Source organism: Herpailurus yagouaroundi, unplaced genomic scaffold (genome assembly GCF_014898765.1).
Source record: "Herpailurus yagouaroundi ecotype Mexico unplaced genomic scaffold, PumYag 28, whole genome shotgun sequence".
NCBI classification, from domain to species: domain Eukaryota; kingdom Metazoa; phylum Chordata; class Mammalia; order Carnivora; family Felidae; genus Herpailurus; species Herpailurus yagouaroundi.
In genome coordinates, this window is record NW_024412376.1 from 5,892,310 (window position 1) to 5,913,994 (window position 21,685).

At 42.6% G+C, this 21,685-nt stretch overlaps 1 protein-coding gene across 8 annotated transcripts in view; it reads right to left on the reverse strand.

Annotated features, from left to right (window-relative positions):
• The window catches only part of TACC1 (transforming acidic coiled-coil containing protein 1), a 122,282-nt gene that overhangs the window by 90,145 nt on the left and 10,452 nt on the right, over positions 1 to 21,685 (reverse strand). For 4 of the 8 annotated variants that reach the window (XM_040454769.1, XM_040455199.1, XM_040455120.1 and 1 more), the window contains exon 1: positions 1,017 to 1,162. The exons of 1 other annotated variant lie outside the window; for it this stretch is intronic. In XM_040454769.1, coding sequence (XP_040310703.1) covers positions 1,017 to 1,093 — 77 coding nt within the window. In that variant the 5' untranslated portion in view covers positions 1,094 to 1,162. Of the gene's footprint in view, positions 1 to 1,016; positions 1,163 to 21,685 lie in introns of those variants that run through there. 3 more of the 8 variants (XM_040454995.1, XM_040454916.1, XM_040455421.1) reach the window with 2 other exon arrangements.

A 21,685-nucleotide genomic window follows, 5' to 3' on the forward strand; every position in this document is an offset into this window, starting at 1 on the left:
GAGCCTGGCTTCAGGCTCGGTGCTGACAGCACCGAGCCTGGAGCCTACTTGGATTCTGTCTCCCTCTCTCTGCCCCTCCCCTGCTCGCACTCTCTCTCTCAAAAATAAATAAACATTAAAAAGAAAGGGAAAAAAAGATGATCAAAAGCCCTCCCATGGCACAGACTGTTGTATGTCAAGGCCCAGGGTATCCTTCTCAAACGAAATAGCTTTGTCACTGGCTGACTGAAAATACAGTATGAGTTCCTCTACATTACCTCACCTCCAAGTTACACACACGCTCCAAAATTAATTTTAAATGAAAAGGTTAACTATTGTTTGGGTTCTCAAGTAGTTAGCAACGCATCCTCTCTGGCGAGAAGCGTGGCCACCTTGCAAACCGTGCAACTAATTTGCTCTAAATCACGTTCTCTAAAAGTGTTCCTTCGCAGCTTGCATTTCAGTTACTTGGTGTCCCCAATTGTTGTTGTCCCAGAACAAAAGCCTAATTGCTGCTGCTACAATACAGCCCTTTTTCTGAGATCATCATGAAGCCCTCGGAGCAAACAAGAGAGGGAGTTCTCATGAGCAGCAAGCACTGCATCCAAATTCCTGCACTCCAAAGGCCAACACGAGCCAAATTATCGGAGACTCGAGCCCCTTTCTAATATCTACACTTCCCTGCAAATAGCTGTCTCGCGAATACTTCAGAGCCCTTTAGGACACATGTGTTTCCCTGCCCGGACGAGTTCGGAAAAACTCGGGGCCCCTTTCTCCCACCCGCGCAGCGTGAACATGCGCCGGGCAGCAGCCCCGCCTGGGCGCGATTCTGTCGCGGTGGGGTCGTGGCCGGGCGCCCCCGGGCCCCGCAGGGCGAGGCTCGGGACGGAACGTCCCACCAGGCCCAACCCGGAGCCCTCGGGCGCGGGCGGGAGCCCCACCTTCCCGGCCCCTGAGGGACCGGCGCCGTGCGCTCGCATCCCGGGCTGGCACGCAAACCCCCGAACTGCGGCCCCGCGGAGGGCTCAGGGACTCACGCGCTCTCTCGGGCTGTCGGGGGCCTCTCCCCGGCCGGCTCCCGGCCCCGCGGGCTCTGAGAGTGCGAGGCTCCCATGGCTCGGAGCTCTGCGCCCCGGCTGCGCCGGCCCGAGCTCCGCGGCGCGCCGGCTCGACCCGGACCCTGGGCGGGGAGGAGGCGGCGGGGCGGGGGAGGAAGGGTGGGGCGGAGGGGCGGGCGGGTGGTGTGGAGCCCTGCCTCAGGGTCCCGGCCGCCGGGAAAGCCGGCTAAAGGGCGTTGCTCGAGACGCCGCCAACTTCGCCGCCAATTGCAGGGCTCGGCCTGCGCCGCGGCTCGGGACGCACGCCCCGCGACGCCGCGGGGAGATGCTGAGCTGCCGGAGGGGCTCGGGTCGCGGGTTCCGCACTCCCAGCCGGGGAGCCGCTCGGCGGCAGAGGAAAACAGGTGGAGTGGGTGGGGGCCTGGGCGCGCCCCCGGGTCCCCACGGACGGGGAGACGTCGCTGTTTCTGCCTGCCCGGCCCGGGGCGCTCGGCGGCGCCTGGCTAGCCCCTGCTCGAGGCTAACAGGGAAGAGGCTCTGCGGGGAAGCACCGATAGGGGGCGGTGTGTGTCGGGATCCCGAGACCGAGGCTGCCTTTCCGCACGGCACCGCTCCCCCGCAGCAACTTCTTCGGAGACTGAGGCGGGGGCTGAGCTGTGCAGAAAAACGGGTTCATCCTGGTTGTGCCTCCGTCTAGCTGGGACACATAACTGCACCCTATGCGAGTCATCTGTAAAATGAGGTTGTATGTTCATTTTTATCTCTAATGTCCCTTCTGGTTCTGACATTCAGTTTAGAATGAATTCTCTTCCTAATGCTGTCTTAGGGAAAAATGCACCCTATCCCTCCCACTGCGCCTGTGACCCACCTAATGACACACCTAGTAACTCCCTTTGCATAATATTTCATGCCCTTTCTCATCCATTCCCACCTCCTACATCCCTCCTCTCCAGCCATCTCTCCTCCATCCCAGAGTTTTGTTTTGTTTTGTTTTATTTATTTATTTATTTTTGGGACAGAGAGAGACAGAGCATGAACGGGGGAGGGGCAGAGAGAGAGGGAGACACAGAATCGGAAACAGGCTCCAGGCTCCGAGCCATCAGCCCAGAGCCCGACGTGGGGCTCGAACTCACGGACCGCGAGATCGTGACCTGGCCGAAGTCGGACGCTTAACCGACTGCGCCACCCAGGCGCCCCAAGTTTTGTTTTGTTTTAAAACAAAGATTGGAATGCCCTTTTGTTTTGTTTTGTTTTTTTTTAAGAATTTATTTTTATTTTTTTTTTAATTTTTTTTAACGTTTATTTATTTTTGAGACAGAGAGAGACAGAGCATGAACGGGGGAGGGGCAGAGAGAGAGGGAGACACAGAATCGGAAGCAGGCTCCAGGCTCTGAGCCATCAGCCCAGAGCCCGACGCGGGGCTCAAACTCACGGACCGCGGACCTGAGCTGAAGTCGGACACTTAACCGACTGAGCCACCCAGGCGCCCCAAGGAATGCCCTTTTGTGCTAACACCTATTTATCCTGCCAGACCAACTCATACCTTCCTTCTATAACTCTATCCTGCATCCTGATAGTACATCTTTTTTTGTTGTTTTGTTTTTTGGTTTTTGTTATTGCCGGTCTCTTTCACTAGAATGTAAACTCTGCGAAGACAGAGAATTTGTTTTTTCACTGTTGCCCCAGCACCGCCTGGTGCATAGTAGTCATTAATAATTGTCGATAAATGCATTCATCCTATACTCATTTGATCGTTTTCCTCCCCAGTGTTCCTACACCATGTGTTAATTCCTCTAACATACCACTTACCAATCTTATTTTATAATTATTTGTCTTTCCACTAGAATAGGAGTTCTGTAATGACAAGAACCCTTTCTTATCTCTGTATGCAAGCTTAGTGCCTGGCACAGTGCCTCTATCCTGGCATATATACGATAAGTATTTGCTGAATGAATGAATGAGTGAGTGAGCGAGCCAGTGGCAACGCACACAGAATGGTGTTCAATATCAACTTAATTCTTGACTCGAAGCTTTAGGCAATGAAGATGTATGTGCCTACATTTTAATGTTTCTAGAAAGGGTTAGAAAACTCATACTAGAGACTTAATATTTACAATAGATCTCTCTTTTTTATGTCTAATTTTTATTTCCTGTTTATACATTATCTACACTCTACTATAGCCAGAGAGTTCCTAGAGTTCAGGATGCTGCCACACTGTAGGCATATACAAACAGAGTCTTTGGGGGTGGGAAAATAAACATTAATTAGTAAAAGTGTAGTGAGACTAGGAATTGAGACGGGGAGGGGAGGAGGATTTCAAATAGCTGTAGAAAAGTTGACTTTTGGCAGATGATTTAAAAAAAAAAGCTCACATTCTTCACACATCCTGTCTGTAATACCTTGGTACTGAGATTGAAGTGCCACTGATAACACAAACATAACCCTGTCAGAGCTGTGGTCCCTTTCAGAGGAACACTCAGCCTCTCCTGGTAAGAAAGGTCTTTATTCCCAGTGGATCATTCTAAGGGAAAAATGGGAGGGGGCGGGGGGGGGGGGGAAGCAACAGGCTGGGCAGGGAAGGAGGGGAAAGCTTTCTTTCTACTGGGTAGACAAGATGGGCTGTTGGGAAAAGTTTTATTATTATCAATGGAGAAAGGCACAGGGTAGCATCACTAAAATGGTTTAAAGGAAAAGGAAATATGTGACATCCACACCCTATTGTGATGCAGAGAAACCGAGACAATGAGGAGAAACAGTGTCTGCAAAATAATGTGAAAGTTTGTGTCTACTGGCGGGGCCCAGAGACATGGCCAATACAGAGACATGGGCAGCTGGGGCTCTAGACCCAGGGGAGTGAAGACAGTGAAGGCGAAGTCTTATCTTTGGAAAATAAACTTATGAAGGCTTTTCAGGGGAAATGCCCAGGATAGACCTGAGAGATCCAAACATTCCTCTTCCCTGCAGCATTTAATGATTGGCTCTTCTCACAGAAGCAAAGCCAAGGTCTATTTCCTCATCTCAGAGACTGGCTGCAGATCTCCAACAAAGGAATAGGCTATAGGATATGTAAAGATCCTCTGCTTCACGTCTCTTTGTTTAAAATCCTTCTTGCTTTTTATCTTTCAATTAGAACACAAAATTTAAAAGCTCAGCATCCCTGAGCGCCTGGGTGGCTCAGTCAGTTAAGCGTCTGACTTCTGCTCAGGTCACAATCTCACAGTCCGTGGGTTCCAGCCCCGCGTGGGGCTCTGTGCTGACAGCTCAGAGCCTGGAGGGTGCTTCAGATTCTGTATCTTCCTCTCTCTCTCAAATATAAATAAACATCAAAAGCTCAGCATCCCTAATGAAGACATAGAATTGTTACCATGCAATCAAGAGTTCTTCTCCGAGGAAAATTAGTAAAGAAGTGCAACCACCTCCTCTCCCTCAGTGTGGTTCTGAAGTTGTGAGCTCAAAAGCCACTCATAAGTGGTGGACAACCTTGCTGTCATCTGACCTATTGACTGAGCAAGTAATGCCAGTTCTGGGGCTCCCAACTATTCATACAGCTGAGGAGTTGTTCTTCAAGAGGAGGGCAGGAAGATAACAGCTGGACACCACTTGCTGTTGCATTTGATAGGGAATAAAGGAAGAATAGAACCTTCTGACTGTTTTATGGTGTCTGTAGTTTCTGCCTAAAGTGACCAAAGAAGAAGAAAGGGATGAGGAGAGGAGGGAGGCAGCTTGCATTTTGTAGTCCCTCGGTCAGCAGACTGCTGAACATGATGGCCAGCTGGGATCAAAGGAGATATGCAGCCTGTGATGGAGTCTTGGAGGGGTAATATTTGATATCCAGTGTTATAGTTTCCATTTTGCATTATAATTCTGTCAGTAGGCATTTTTTAAACATTGGAAAACAAGTAAAGAAAAAATTTAAGAAACTGAAATTTATGATTGCCACCTAGATTGCAAAATACACTCTTCAGTGTCAAACCCTACCGCCAGAATGCTGCTTATGCTCAGAAGGATGCGAGCTAACATTTATTGGATACCTGGGACGTTGCTTGGTGGTTGATGAAAGTAAGCACATTTAGTCCTCGTAACACAGAGAAATGATAACAATAGTAGGTAATAGTTTTTTAAGTACTTTTTATGTACTAGACTGTTCTAAGTGCTTTAGGTTTACTAATTCATTTAATGTTCATTACATTACAACGTTTATAGGCACTTTTAGTATCCTCAATTTACAAATGAGTAAAGTGATGCACGGACACTTTAACTTGCAACACAGCTACAAAATGGCAGAGCTAGGAATAGAACCCAGGTAGGTTAACTCCAGAGTTATAACATAGAGCTTAGCCTCTATGCTGTATTTCCTTAATTTTTATGCTGTGCACCCCATTTTACTTTATTTTATTTTATTTTATTTTTTAAAGTTTATTTATTTATTTTGAGAGAGAGAAACAGAGCATGAGAGCAGCAGAGGGGGAGAGGGAGAGAGAAAGAATCCCAAGCAGGCTCCATCCGCACTGTCAGCACAGAGCCTGATGTGGGTCTTGATCTCCTGAACAGTGAGTTCATGACCTGAGCCAAAATCAAGAGTCAGACACTCAATGGATTGAGCTACCCAGGTGCCCCTGTGTACCCCATTTTAAGATGAAGAAACTGAGGCTTTGAGAAGTAAGTACCATAACCAGTATTTAAACCCAGTTCTGTCTTGATCACAAAGCTTATGTTCAACATGGATTTGTCTCCCCAGCAATCATGCCAAATGAGTATTACCCTTCACAGTAGCCCTCTTTGGAAGTTACATGCTTATCTCAGAGCTGCCCTACCTTTCCATTTTTGGAAGTTATTGAAATGTTAATTTATAAGCCAAAGGATAAAGTTAGGTTTACTACATATTGTTTGTTAGTAAGAGCCACATATTGTTCTTGAAATCAGGTAATGTAAGTGCTCCATCACTGTTCTCCTTTATCAAAATAGTTTTAGCTATTCTAAGTTCTTTGTTTTCCATATAAAACTTTTTTCTTTTTCTTTTTCTTTTTCTTCTTCTTTTTTTTTTTTTTTTTATTTGAGGGGGTGAGGCTGAGAAAGAGATGGAGAGAGAGAGAATCCCAAGCAGACTCCATACTCAGCATGGATTGTGCTGACCCTGGGATCATGACCTGAGCCATAATCAAGAATCAGACTCTCAACTAACTGAGCCACCCAGGCTCCCCTTCCCATATAAAATTTAAAATAAACTTGTAAACTTTTTAAACAACCTTGTCTGGATTTCCACAAGGATTACACTGAATCTATTGACTAATTTAAGGAAGATCGGTAGTTTAACAACATTGAGACTTCTAATCTATGAACATGGTGTAGCTCTATTTATGTAGCCCTTCTTGAATTTCCCAGAATGTTTTGTAGTTTTCAGTCTATAGGTCCTGCACATCTTTTGCTAAATTTATTCCGAAATGTTTTATGCTATTTTAGATGGAGAAATAAAACTGATTATTGTATATTGTATCCTGCTATCTAGCTAAATTCATTATTACTACTTTTTTTAAGATTAAAAAAAATTTTTTTTAATGTTTATTTATTTTTGAGAGAGAGAGAGAGACAGAAACAGAGACAGAGCATGAGTGGGGAAGGGGAAGAGAGAGAGGGAGATACAGAATCTGAAGCAGGCTCCAGGCTCTAAGCTGTCAGCACAGAGCCTGATGTGGGGATTGAACTCATGAACGACAAAATCATGACCTGAGCTGAAGTTGGATACTTAACCCACTGAGCCATGCAGGTGCCCCTCTTCTTTAAATGTTTGATAGAATTCACCAGTGGGGAGCCATCTGAGGCAGAAGGTTTGTCAGAATGTTTTTAAATTCCAAATTTCCTTTCTTTAATTGTCATAGGGCTCTTCAAATATTCTGTTTCTTCTTGGCTCAGCTTTGTAATTTATGTCTTTCCCAGAATGTGTCCATCTCACCTAAATGGTCACATTTAATGGCATAAAGATACTCATACTAATAATAATGGAGTGTTCTTCTTTTAATGTCTGAAGGATCTGTAATGGAGTCCTCTCTTTCATTACTGATAAGGCAATTTCTTTTTTTTTTCTTGGTCAGTCAGGATTGAGATTTACCAATTTTATCAAATTTTCCAGTGACTAGCTTTTGGTTTTATTAATTTTCCCTTTTTTTCCTGTTCTCTATTTCATTTATTTTTGTTTTATCTTTATTATTTCCTTCCTTCTGATTGCTTTAGGTTTAATTTGCTTCTTTTTCTAGTATTTTTAATTAAAAAAATTTTTTTAATGTTTCTTTATTTAGAGGGAGAGAGAGAGACAGAGTGTGAGAGGGGGAGAGGCAGAGAGAGGGAGACACAGAATCTGAAGCAGGCTCCAGGCTCTGAGCTGTCAGCACAGAGCCCAATGCAAGGCTCCAACTCATGAACTGCAATATCATGTCTTGAGCCAAAGTCAGATGCTTAACTGACTGAGCCACCCAGGCACCCCTTCTTTTTCTAGTTGGAAAAAGGTGGAAACATAGACGGAAAGGTGGGAAATTGATTTAAGAGCTTTCTTCTTTTATCTTAGAGGCATTCAAAGCTATAATTTATTTCCCTCTAGGTGCTACTTAGCACATCCCACAAAGTTTGATATGTTGTATTTTCATTATCATTCAGTACCAAATATTTTCTAACCTCTTATAATTTCTTCTTCAACCCATTGAATATTTATAGTATGAGTATTTATAGTATTAATATTAACATAGTATTAATATAATATATAATATAGTATTGTAGTATATAATATAGTATTAATATTTATAGTATATAGTATTTATAGTATTGTTTAGTTTCCAAATATTTATTATTTTCCTAGTTATCTTAGTGTCTAATTTAATTTAATTGTTGTCAGAGAACAAACTTTTAAAATTTACTGAAACTTGTTTATGGCCCAGAATATGATCTATCCTGGTAAACATATCACATGTACTTGAAAAGAATGTGCATTTTGCTGTTGTTGGCTGAAGTGTTCTATAAATATCAATTAGGTCAAGGTGATTGATAGTGTTGTTAACAGTTTCTTCTTGGATGATTTTTCTTTGTTTATCAATTTAATTGGAGAAACAATATAATCTCCAGTTATGATTACATATTTCTTCTTTTAATTCTGTCAACTTTTGCTTCATATATTTTGAAGCTGTTATTGAACACAGGCAAATTTGCAATTTTTCTTTTCTTTTCTTTCTTTCTTTTTTTTTTTTTTTTTTGATAGAGAGAGGGAGAGAGCCGAGTGCACACACACACTGGGGAGAGACAGAGAGAGGGAGAGGGAGAATCTTAAGCAGGATCCATCCCAAGCGTGGAGCGCGACATGGGCTCCATCTCACAACTCTTGAGACGATGACCTGAGGCAAAATTAAGAGTCAGACACTTAACCGACTGAGTCACCCAGGCACCCGAGTGATTTTTATGCCACCTTGACTAACTAAAACTTTTATTGCTCTGAAGAGCTCTTTATCTCTGGCCATACATTTTGCTTAGAAATCTATTTTGTTTGACACTAATATAGCCACTCCAGCCTTCTCCTGCTTACTGTTTACGTGACATATCATCTTCTATCCATTTTTGATCTATCTGTCTTTGTATTTAAAGTATGTCTATTCTTTTTAATACACTTTATTTTTTAGAGCAGTTTTAGGTCCACAGTTAAATTGAGCAGAAAGTATAGAGAGTACCCATGTACCTCCTGCCCCCAGACACACCCCCCCCAATACCAACATCCCATACCAGAGTGGTACACATGTTACAACCAACACTGACATCATTGTCCCCCAAAGTCCACAGTTTATATTGGGATTCGGTACATTCTATGAGTTTTAACAAACATATAATAACAAAAATCCACTATTCTAGTATCATACAGAATAGCCTCACTCCTCTAAAAACCTGCTATGCTCTGCATATTCATCCTTCCCCCCACCCCATTCCCTGGCCACTAGATATTTTTACTGTTTTTATAGTTTTGCCTTTTCCAGAATGTCATAATGGAATCATACTGTATGTAGCCTTTTCAGCCTGGCTTGTATCACTTAGTAAAATGCATTTAAGCTTCCTGTGTGTCTTTTTGTGGCTTGATAACTCATTTCCTTTCAGCCCTGAATAATATTCCTTCTCTGGATATCTCCATTCACCTATTAAAGGACATTTTGGTTATTTTGGGAATTTTTGGCAATTAAGAATAAAGCTGCTATCAACATCATGTGAAGATTTTTGTACGAAAGTTTTCAGCTGATTTGGGTAAATGTCAAGGAATGTAATCGCTGGCTTATATGGTGAGAGTATGTTTAGTTTTGTAAGAACCCACCAAGGTATCTTCCAAAGTGGCTGTACTACTTTGCCCTCCCACCAGCGATGAGTGAGAGTTCCTGTGGCTCCACATCCTCACCAGCATCTGGTGTCGCCAGTGGTGGGAATTTTTGCCATTCTAAAAGGTGTGCAATCAATGGTACCTCCTTGTTTTAATTTGTAGTCTCCTAATGACATACGACGTAGCATATCTTTCATATGTGTATTTGCCATCGATACAACCTTTTCAGTGAGATGCTGCATTTGGCTTTTTAATTCATTGAAAAACAATCGTCAATTTTAATTTTCTGAGTGGAGTGTTTAGGTTATCAACATTTAATGTAATTATGGATATGACTGGGTGAGGCCTATCATTTTATATTTTTGCTTTCTATTTTTCTCTTTTGACATTTGCTTATCCATTTCCCATTTCCTGCCTTTTTTATTTCTTTAATATTTTATAAATTATTCCATTTTAGTTTTATTGATGGCTTTTTAGCTAGTGTTCGCATTCTTATTTTAGTGGCTGACCTATAAATTACAAAATCCATCCTTAACTTTTCATAGCCCATTTAAAATTAACAATGTCCTGGGACACCTGGGTGGCTCAGTTGGTTAAGCATCTGACTTCAGCTCAGGTCATGATCTCGCAGTTCATGGGTTTGAGCTCCTCGTCGGGTTCTGTGCTGACAGCTTAGAGCCTGGAGCCTGGAGCCTGCTTTGGATTTTGTGTCTTCCTCTCTCTCTGCCTGCACCCCCCCCCCCCCACCTCCCCACTTGCCCTCTGTCTCTGTCTGTCTCTCTCTCAAAAATAAATAAATAAACTTATTTAAAAACTCTTAAAAAAATAAAGTTAACAGTTACTTCTTCATGTACAGTCTAGAGATGAAAAGTGCAATTTCTGAAAAAAAATTGAGCAGATGGATTCAACATCCAAATAGATACGTTAAATGAAAGAATAAGTAAACTTTAAGATGGACCAACCAAAATTACTCAAGATGAGTAACAGGCAAAGACCAAAAATAAAATGAATAAAATCTTAGGGACTTGTTAGATGATATAAACAGTAAACATACATGGATTCCCAGAAGGAGAGAAGAGAATGGAGTGGAGGAAATATTTGAAGAAATGATCACCAAACTCCTCCCAACGGTAATAAAAGTCAGAAATTTGCAGACACGAGATGCTGGAAAAACACCAAGTAAAATAAACATAAGGTAAAAGTAACATAAAAGTCTACTCTAATCACATCCTGGTCAAAATGTTATAAACCTCGAAAGCAGAAAGAGAGCAACACTCTCTTTCAAATGGAAAGGGATTTCCATTTGGTTCTTTTTTATTGCTTCAATTTCTCTGCTGAAACTTTCCATTTATCTCCTGAGATTTTGATTCACTGAAAACAAGCATTTTTCCTTAATTTTCTTTGCTTCATGGAAGATGGTGATAAAGTCTTTTTTAAATTTTTTTTTTTCAACGTTTATTTATTTTTGGGACAGAGAGAGACAGAGCATGAACGGGGGAGGGGCAGAGAGAGAGGGAGACACAGAATCGGAAACAGGCTCCAGGCTCTGAGCCATCAGCCCAGAGCCTGACGCGGGGCTCGAACCCACGGACCGCGAGATCGTGACCTGGCTGAAGTCGGACGCTTAACCGACTGCGCCACCCAGGCGCCCCGATAAAGTCTTTTAAAACTACAAAACACTTACATCCTTGCCTTCGAAATTCCAACATCTTATTCATCTCCAGGTTAGATGTGATTGACTTCTAAGAGGTGTTTTGTGTTCCTGGCTCTTCATCTGTCAGGTAACTCTGGACTGCATCTTGGACATCATAAATGCTAAGTTGCAGGGATTTCAGATTCCATTCTTTTTCTCTGATGAGAGTTGTTTTTCCTTTGTTTCAGCAAATGATTTTCTCGCTGGGCTTACACTGCAAACTGTTTCTCAGGTAACAGCTCCAGTCCGGGTGTAGATCTTTTTGTCTGGCTGAGCTGCTTTGAGTGTGTTCTGTGCATGTCTGGTTCAGGGGTTAATCAGAAATTTAATTTGGGGATCCTCTTTCTGACGGTTTCCTTTCTGGGTTCCCCCACCTTTTCAGCATTCATGATTTTCGGACTTGACTTTTCTTACTCCCTAAAACAGCAAGACTGTAGAGTTTTTCATGTATGCCCCTCTATTACACAAGCCACTATGTGAACTACACTGAGCCCCAGGCTAAAAGCCATGGTGGCAGAGGACTTTCTCCCGTGACTCCTCATCTCCTCTCCTTCAAGCTGACATGCAACACCACAACCTATTTATTTCTGTTTTCTCTTCAGTACCTCCAGGTAGTCACTTTATATATCATGTCCAGGTTGTAGAGTTATTTTCTGCAAGAATGATCTTTATACCCAGAATAGTCCATAATATCCAGAGATAAGAACCCATATATTGTTCTTATGAAATGGTAATACTCAGCTTTATCACCCACTTTACTCATCACAGTTGTCCTGAGTGACCCCAGTTTCAAAAGTCAAATCTACCTCCATAGGATGAAGATTCATTTAGAATACTGAAAATAGGGGTGCCTGGGTGGCTCAGTCAGCTGACTGTCCAACTTCGGCTCAAGTCATGATCTCACAGTTCATGGGTTCGAGTCCCACAACGGGCTCACTGCTGTCGGCAGTGTAGAGTTCGCTTCGGATCCTCTGTTCCCCTCTCTCTGCCCCTCCCCCACTGTGCGAGCACATGCATGCTCTCTCTCTCTCTCTCTCTCTCTCAAAAATAAATAAAACATTAAAAAAAAAAAAAAGAATACTGAAGATAATTTGCTATGTGCCCTGAAGACAATTTTAAGGGATAGGACCAAAGGAGTTGAGCAATGGAAGCATCATTGCATAATTGCAGTACGTCTGTAATATCTTAAGGTGACAGAGGCTAATATTTCCTAATATCTGTTCTTCTCTTTTAATAAAACAAAGAGAAAACCACCTGGTTTTTGGCTATTATGAATGAAAGCTACATTTCCCTATTACACGTCTCTATTACATGTAGATATGGCCATGTAACAAAGTTTTGGTCAATGGGATAAAAATAGAAGTGTCAAGTTCCGCTTCCATGAAGCATCATTAATGGGGAATGTGGAGGTACTACGGTCTGAATGCTTGTGTCCCCCTCAAATTCATGTGTCAAATAGTCCCCAAGAGTGACGGTATTAGGAGATGGAAGCTTTGGGTGCTACTTAAATCATGAGGGTGGAGCCCTCATGAACGACATCGGTGCCCTTACAATGACATTGACTCCAGAGAGATCCCTTGCCCCTTCCACACTTTGAGGACAATAGCCAGAAAGCACCGGCTATGAACCAGGAAGAGAGCCCTCACCAGAGTGCAACTATGCCAACGTCCTGATCTTGGACTTCCAGCCTCCAAAACTATGAGAAATAAATGTATAAGCTACAGTGTCTGTGGTATTTTGTGATAGCAGCCCAAATAGACTCTTTACCTTGCTGGCTGGGATATTGAGGGGCTAGCTGAATTCATGCGGCCACACTTCATCTTGAGGTTGAAGGAGCCTGGATTCATCACATCATGGAGCCTCTAAGCCTGCTGTACAGATTTTTTTTTTTTATGTGAGAAAAAAAACTTACATATTGCTTAGCTACTATTATTTTGGATTTCTGTAAACCTCAGCCAAAGGAAATCCTAATTAATATTCTGGTCCTTAAATTGAAGAGAAAAACAGTCCCATTATCTTGTACTCAAACTGGAAGAACTGTATTACTTAGTGGCCCTGTCAGCAATTATTCCACCTACTCTTTAACTTTTTTTAATGTTTATTTATTTTTTAGAGACAGAGAGAGCGTGAGCAGGGGAGGGGCAGAGAGGGAGGGAGACACAGAATCTGAAGCAGGCTCCAGGCTCTGAGCTGTCAGCACAGAGCCAGATGTGGGGCTCAAACTCACAGACTGTGAGATCATGACCTGGGCCAAAGTCGGACACCCAACCAACTAAGCCACCCAGGCACCCCTATTTCACCTATTCTTTAGATAAAGAGTGTGGACAGAGGTGCCTGGGTGGCTCAGTCAGTTGAGTGTCCAACTCTTGATTTCGGCTCAGGTCATAATCCCAGAATCGTCTCAGCATGGAACCTACTTAAGATTCTCTCTCTCTTTCTCTCTCTCTCTCTCTCTCTCTCTCTCTCTTTCTCTCTCTCTCCTTCTGCCCCTCTCCCCTGTTCTCACTCTCTCTCTCTCTCTAAAAAAAAAAAAAAAAAAAAAAAAAGACTGTGTATAAATTAGCCCCTAACCCTAATACTTCTCAGGCCTGAAGTTCAGCTCCTGCTGAATGTATCCATAAAACCTACCCCCAGCCATCATTGCCCCCCATGTGAATCTATGCCCTATCCCAAATAAACTTCCTCCAACTGAAGGTTTCCATTCTCTTCTCCCTCAGTCTTGCCCTGAGTGATTCACTCATTCATGCATTCATTCATTCATTCATTCATTCACCAAATACATACAAACACCTACCTTGATGTCTATCTCAATTTGAATTCATCTTCACAAAAATGTTGCACAAGGTGACAGCTGCCCGAGGCCTGCCACCAGCCTCCAATGACCACATTGACCCTAATTCCACCCCACATCATTGTTATGGCACTGCCTAAACATAACAAAAAAGTCAAAACCAAGAGACTGATTCCTGGAACAGAGCTGGAAAGGACCCTGGGCGTCATCTAGCTTTTCCTTCTTATATTAATACATGTGAGCCAAGGCCCTGACCCACTTGAGATTTGCCCAAGGTCACAGAGACCGTGCCAGAGATGCAGCCAGGACTCAGAGTTCCCCACCCCATCCAGGCCTTTGTTTTTTCCTCCCTTCTCATTTCCTTCATGCATACTTAATCCAAATACGAAGATTACATATCTGTTACTTTGATTAGAAAATATAAAAATGTTACCTTAAAAACCATCCTTATACTCAGTGTCAAGGAAAGAAATTACCTTTGGTGATTTGTCTTTGAATTTATTCTCAGCTTACTCTGAAGAGTGAACATGCCAGCAACCCAGACCAGGACCTTTGCCCGGGCTGGAGCCATTAGCACTCAAGAAAATTAAGTCAGGTGAAAGTCACATGCTTCCTTACAAGGTAGGTTTTCAGTTCGTTTCCAGCCAAATGCCTTTTGCCTAAGGCTCATTCTCAGAAATTCTTCCACAATTCCACCACTGTGTGTATGACTGTTCTCTTACACTTTGTGCTAGCAAAGCTGAATTCTGGCACACACACACACACACACACACACACACACACACACACAGTCTTTGTTTCCCTGCTTCAAGGTGATACAACTGTCATCTATAATAAGTGGGCAGTTCCCAGAAGAAAGCTTGTGCTTCAGATCTGTGACACTGCCCTCCTCCTGTGGAAACAGCTGCCAACTTCACAATTTCAATCTGTATTCTCCAGGACAACAAGGAAAGCACTTAAAAAAAAACACACAAAAAAACCCCACAAAAAAAACCTACTTGTCGATTCTATGCCTACATAATGGTTCAGGGACTATATACCTACATAATGGTTCAGTGTGCTTTCTATTGATTTTGTTTGGGAAGCAGGATATTTTTTGTGCCCTGGCATTGTCTTCAGAGACAGAACCTGCCTGGACTATAATTCAAACGTCCTGGACTCAGTAACCTCAAGTGTCTTCTTGGAACATTAACCCTTAGTACTTTTTTGGATCTTATCTAATTCTGGGGTAGTGACCTGGAGCAAACTGTGGATATTTATTTACTTTTTTTTTTAACTTTTATTTATTTATTTTGAGAGAGCTAGAGACAACACAAGCAGGGGAGGGGCAGAGAGAGAGGGAGAGAGAGAGAATCCCAAGCAGGCTCCGCACTGCCAGCACAGAACCCAATGCGGGGCTCGAACCCACGAAACTGTGAGATCATGACCTGAGCCGAAACCAAGAGCTGCATGCTTAACCAACTAAGCCACCCAGGCACCCCTGGGTATTTATTTTTAAGCGATCTCTACACCCAACACAGTGCTCAAACTCACACCCCAAGATCAACAGTCTCATGTTCTACCGACTGAACCAACCAGGTGCCCCAACCTTTGGGTATTTAAAGATGGACTCCAACCCCACTGTCTGGTCCTGAGGGTTGGAGAGTAGGGAGACCATACTGTATTTCTCCTCCCTGACCCAGCAGGTTCCAGCTTTAGTCATTGTACCAAGACATGAAAAAGTGGGTAGAAAAAAACAGAAGGTTGGCAAGAGTACTGAGTGCCTGGGTTCAAGGAAGTGCTTTAATTTGTGAGCATTAAATTTGGAATTAAATATCAGTATGATAGTTTGTTGTACAAGAATAGCAGCATGAATATTAAAAAAAAATGCGACTGTTTTCTGGCTGAGCAAACCAACAGGATGTATGGAGCCCAAAAATGCTGCAAAGCAGAAACAAACATTCAAAGGAAATCTCTAAAGAGAGACAAAGTAAATATAAAATGTTCTTTGGCTTAGAAGTTAAGACTGTCCTTAGAGGTCATGTCAGGACCTTGATTATTTATCTTTGGATATTTGTGAGCCAGACAGAGCTGCCAAGTTACAAGAATAAAACAGGCTTTTACTCATAAGCAGGTTAAATGAAAGGAAGATTGAGTGCACGTACACCAAAACATCAGGGCCACTCTTTCCTCAAGAAGTCTGAAAGTGTTCCACCTTGTTACAAAGACCAGAACTGCCCCAGCATGATTCTGAACCTGCAGGTGAAAAATCCAGGGGTGCCCATGGGAATTGGGATGGAAGAAAATAAAAAGATCGCACCTAGCCAGATGTAGTATATGCACTGATCAGTGGGGAGGTCTGTTGTTTACTTTTTACCATGTTCCAGGGAAGCATGGGTGGTAATCAGATCAGGATTTGGTTTGGGTGGTCTTAGCTTTGAAGTTTTCAACTTTCTTGCCTGTGCTCACAAGTTTTTTGTCTCCATGCAACTCAGTGATCCACATTGCTATTGATACTATAACCATTTTCTTCAGCATCTGGGATTGGGCAGCACAAGTGGAAGCTATAGACTCCATCATTTGGCTCCTCAGCCCCTCCATGAAGAGTTCCTGGGAGGAAGGGACTGATTGTACCTCTAGGACAGAGCAGGGCATAAGATGATCAGTGCAAGAAGGGAAACAGAGGTGTGAGCAAGATGGAATGAACATGAAAAACATAAAACCTGGCTTGCCTGGATCAAAGCATGCTGAAGAACAATCCTAGGGCCCAACAGATGAAAGGTGCCAACGGGATCATCAGATTCCAAATTCCACCTGACTCAGGAATCCTCTGCTTGAGAATCCTGACCAGTGGTCAACCAGCTTCTGTTTGGAATTTTCAAAGATATTTCTGGTAGGCACAGAATTGTAGCACTCCGATCCCTTTCCAAGAAAGGACTTAGCAACCCAGCTTCAAGGAATGTGGTTAGCTGATAACCTCCAGCTGTTAGTGCCTTCAGGGTCTGCCTCAGCTTTGGAGCTGAGATCAGTTTTCCCCTGGAGTCCCCAGCCAATGCCTGAGCAAGGTGGTAGTATAAAGGCCTGACCATTTCTGCCCAACATGGCACTCCTCTAGCGGACAACGTTTGCTCTGGAACCCCTCAGCGGCCTGGCAGAGACTTAGTCAAAACTGTACGACAGTCTGAAGGCTTTCCTGACCGATCTTGCTTTCTCTCTTTTTCCTTTCCAAGTGTTACTCTTCAATAAAGCACAGGGGATTTTTTTTTTTTTTAGGGCATAAGTTATTATTATTTTTTTAATTTTTTGTTAACTCTACCCCCAACATGGAACTCGAACTCATGACCCTGAGATTAAGAGTCATATGCTCTAGGGGCACCTGGGTGGCTCAATCGGTTAAGTCTCTGACTTCGGCTCTGGTCATGATCTTGTGGTTCATGAGTTCGAGCCCTGCGTCGGGCTCTGTGCTGACAGCTCGGAGCCTGAAGCCTGCTTCAGATTGTGTCTCCCCCTCTCTCTCTGCCCCTCCCCCACTTGTGCTTCCTCTCTCTCTCTCTCAAAAATAAATAAACATTAAAAAAAAAAGTCATATGCTCTACAGACTGAGCCAGCCAGGTGTCCCAGGCATAAGCTATTCTCTATGATCCCATAATGGTGGAAACATGACACTACACATTTGTCAAAACCCACAGAATTTTACACCACAAAAAGTGAACCCTAATGTATATACATTAAAGAACAATCACTCAGGAGGTCAGGGGATCCCAAGATGGAATTTTTAGAACAATCTAAATGTATTACAAATGTATGAAACATCTTTACTTAAAGAGGTTGAGGGGAAAAAGGGGCTGACCTAAGTAACTTTGGAAACGAGTGGAGTAAGACTTACAGCCAAATAAACTATACATAAGCACTGTATTCTGACTGATAAAGTTGTTTCCCACAGGAGCCCATGTTAACAATTCTAATACCACTCTACATGTATATCACAATTGAACAATGAAGTAAATGGATGGCAGATGGCGGGAACCAGGTTTTTCTGTTGAAGTAGGAAGTTACAGGTAAGCAAAGGGAGGTCTACAAAGAGCCATGTGGTAATAGATTAGAACTGGAGACATCAGTATGAATCCATGTTTGGTTCCATATAGATTACATATAGGAATATTAATAAACAGGGGCACCTGGGTGGCTCAGTCGGTTGAGCGTCCGACTTAGGCTCAGGTCATCATCTCTTGGTTTGTGAGTTCGAGCCCCACATCGGGCTCTGTGCTGATGGCGCAGAGCCTGGAGCCTGCTTCGGATTCTGTGTGTGTCTCCCTCTCTCTCTACCCACCCCCCCCCCACTCACACTCTGTCTCTCTCTCCTTCAAAAATAAATAAACATTAAAAAAATTTTAATAAAAAAAGAAATATTAATAAATATGTTTACATACACAGGTTAGTATACACACATATATCTTCCTGCTCTATGAGCTGAGAGGGCATAAAAGCAACATCACCTCTGTATAACAAGCATGCACAGCACCCAGATCTTGGTTTTCAATTCCATTCTCTAATTAAAGGAACCAGGGCTACATCTTGGAGAAATGGTTGATTCTAGGACTGAGGCAAGAAATATACAAGATGATCCTGGAACACCTTTTAGTGCCAGAAAGTAAAGAAGTGCTCAAAAAACAAACAAACACGACACCAAAACCCTTGCTGATAGAGCTATAACAAAGGGACACAGAAGCCAACTGAAAGACTTCCCAATGGTCAAAGCTGGAACAAGTTGAGAAATGAAATTAAGAAATTAGTGTTAAGGGGCGCCTGGGTGGCTCACTTGGTTAAGCGTCCGACTTCAGCTCAGGTCACGATCTCCTGGTTTGTGAGTTGGAGCCCTGCATCGGGCTCTGTGCTGACAGCTTGGAGCCTGGAGCCTGCTTCGGATTCTGTGTCTCCTCCTCTCTCTGCCCCTCCCCCCCCCTCAAAAATAAACAAACATTTTAAAAATTAAAAAAAAGAAATTAGTGTTGGATTAAACCTGAAGTATGAAATAATTATGTATAAGTTTCTACAACATAAATACCAATATATTTACAATATATTTTATATTTACAATATAAATTTAACAAATAAATAAGTAAAAGGACAAATATTCCATGAAGAAAAATTCCAAATAACTTATGTAGATACTCCAGTCTCAATAAAGTAATGCTTAACTCTCCACTCCTTAAGCATGGACTGTGCATAGTGACTTCCTCCCGAAGAATACAAAACAGAAAGAGGAAAAAAAGAATAACTGCACAGTGCAGAAATCTGACAAACACTGCTTCAGCCATGTGATCAAAGTTAACATCAACAGTGATAAGTCATGTTGACAGTATGTACCCCTGTCTTGATGCAAGGAAATGGTACTTCACTTCTGTGGTCTTCCTTCTAAGAACCCATAACCACAGTATAATCATGAGAACAACATAAGACAAATTCCGATTGAGATATTCTACAAAATACTGGATCATTGGTCCTCAAAGCTCTCTGGGTTGTCAAAACCAAGGAAAGTCTGAGAAACTGTCAAAACAAAAGTAACCAGAGGAGTTATAACTACTAAATGCAATGTGGCACCCTGGATGAGATCTTGGAACAGAAATTGGACATTGAGCAAGAACTAAAGAAATCTAAATAAAACACGAACCTTAGTTAATAATTATGTATCAATACTGGTTCCTTAATTGTGACATGGGTTCCACACAAATGTTAAATGTTAATGACAAGGGATTCTGGATGTGAATTATACTGGAACACTCTATACTATCTTCACAAGTTTTTGTAAATCTAAAAACTGTTGTAAAATGAAAAGGTTACTTTCAAAAACACTCCCTTATATTGTTAAAATTAACTTTCTTATATTTAGCTGACATGATCCTCCTGGTTTTCTCCATCTTCCTCTCCTCCTCCTCCTCCTCCTCCTCCTTCTCCTTCTCCTCCTCCTCCTCCTCCTTCTCCTTCTCCTTCTCCTCCTTCTTCTACTTGATGATCCTCCTGGTTTTCTCCTTCTCCTCCTCCTCCTCTTCCTCCTCCTCATCCTCCCCCTTCTTCTTCTTCTTTCTTCTTTTCTCTTAATTTTTAACGTTTATTTTTGAGAGGGAGAGAGAGTGTGTGTGTGTGTGTGAGTGGGGAAGGGCAGAGACAGAAGGAGACACAGAGCCTGAGGCAGTCTCCAGGCTCTTGAGCTGTCAGCACAGAGCCCAACGCTGGGCTCGAACTCAGGAATCACGAGATTGTGACCCGAGCCGAAGTCAGATGCTTAACTGACTGAGCCACCGAGGTGCTCTGACTTGGTTTTCTTCTGAAGTTATTTTTATTTTACATATTGTCTCATAACCACCTTCACCCATGAGGCCCAAGACCTCATTATTTTTGCCCACAGCAACCTTAGCAAATACGTAGAAAAAAGTCTGGGAATACAGTGAGCACTCAAAAAGATTTATCAGTTGAATGAACAAATACAACTAATACAACTAATACAACTGGTCTATTTTCTTCTACATGATGGTTCTTCAAACATATGGATTTGCATCCCTCCAAGTTTTCTTTAAGTTGGAAACCTCTAGATTCTTCACTTGTTTTTCACTTGACATAGGCACCTGGTACTGGCACTGGATGATGATACAGTAGTAATAAATTTATTTATTTATTTATTTATTTATTTATTTATTTATTTAGTGCTTTATCATATGCTGTGCACTGTGGTAAGTAAGCACTTTTAAAATAACTTCTCTTTTAGCCACACAAAATTTATGCTTTACAAGTCAGGCATTGTTAGATGATTTCTGGAATGTCATTATTCCTCATAAAGAATGGCCCTCGATCTGGACTCTACTGACTAGGTGCATTCTGGACAGAGGAACTATCACCCTCTCCAATGTCTTTGTCTATCAACATGACCTATGTGGGGGATAGGTTTGCTGAAGCAGCAGTGAAGCCATGCTTTTATTGTTGTCCTCTAGCCAGTGATCATCATGCTGGTCTGTGATGAGTGAAGGGGCTTGTAGCAGACTGTAAACCAAGCATATCACTCAAGTACACTGTTTAGTTAGCTGGCTTGTTTTCACAGCAAGACCTTCTCAATGAAGGAAGCTGTGTGTTGATTTATATTCTGACATCAGCCCTTCATCTTGTTGTGGACTGGCACTCTGAGTAGCACTGATCTAAGCCACAATTCTCAGCATTGTTTTCCTGTTCTGTGTTGTAACAGACTCAATATCTAGTGCATTCCTGCTGCCTATCAACTTCTAGCAAATGGAACTACTCAGGGTAGAAATCCCACAAAGAATACTCAAAGATTGTCCAGAAGGAGGGCAGTTGGTGAGAAGGTGTGAGAAGGGTGAGAAGAATGTGAGAGGGTGTAATAGTAGAGAAGTCCTTAGACTGAGTCTATTTTAGTCCTGGATCTGTCATTCGCCAGCTGTTGGTAGGGAAATTCCCCTCTCCAGGTCTCATTTTCCTCATCTGTAAAAGAAGGTGATGGAGCCAGGTAATTGCTTTCAGTTTTTGTGCTCTAGGTTTTAACTCCTTGAGTCAAATAATTTCCACACACAAAATGTCCCTAGGCTATGCTTTTCCACAACTTTTGCGTCGCCATCACATCTGCCACCATTTTGTTTCCCACAATGTTTGCCTGGTGACTGAACAACTGGCCTCAGAAAGGGAATGTCACAGTAATATCCATCAGCCAGGCCCAAAGATAAGGGATTAAGAGTCTAGGGGCTGAAAGGCATCTTCTGCAATATGTGTCTCCCAATGACTGAGCAATGCTTTTGTCAAACAGAGTTGTCAATAAATGTGGGCCATTAAAATAGTTCTGGAG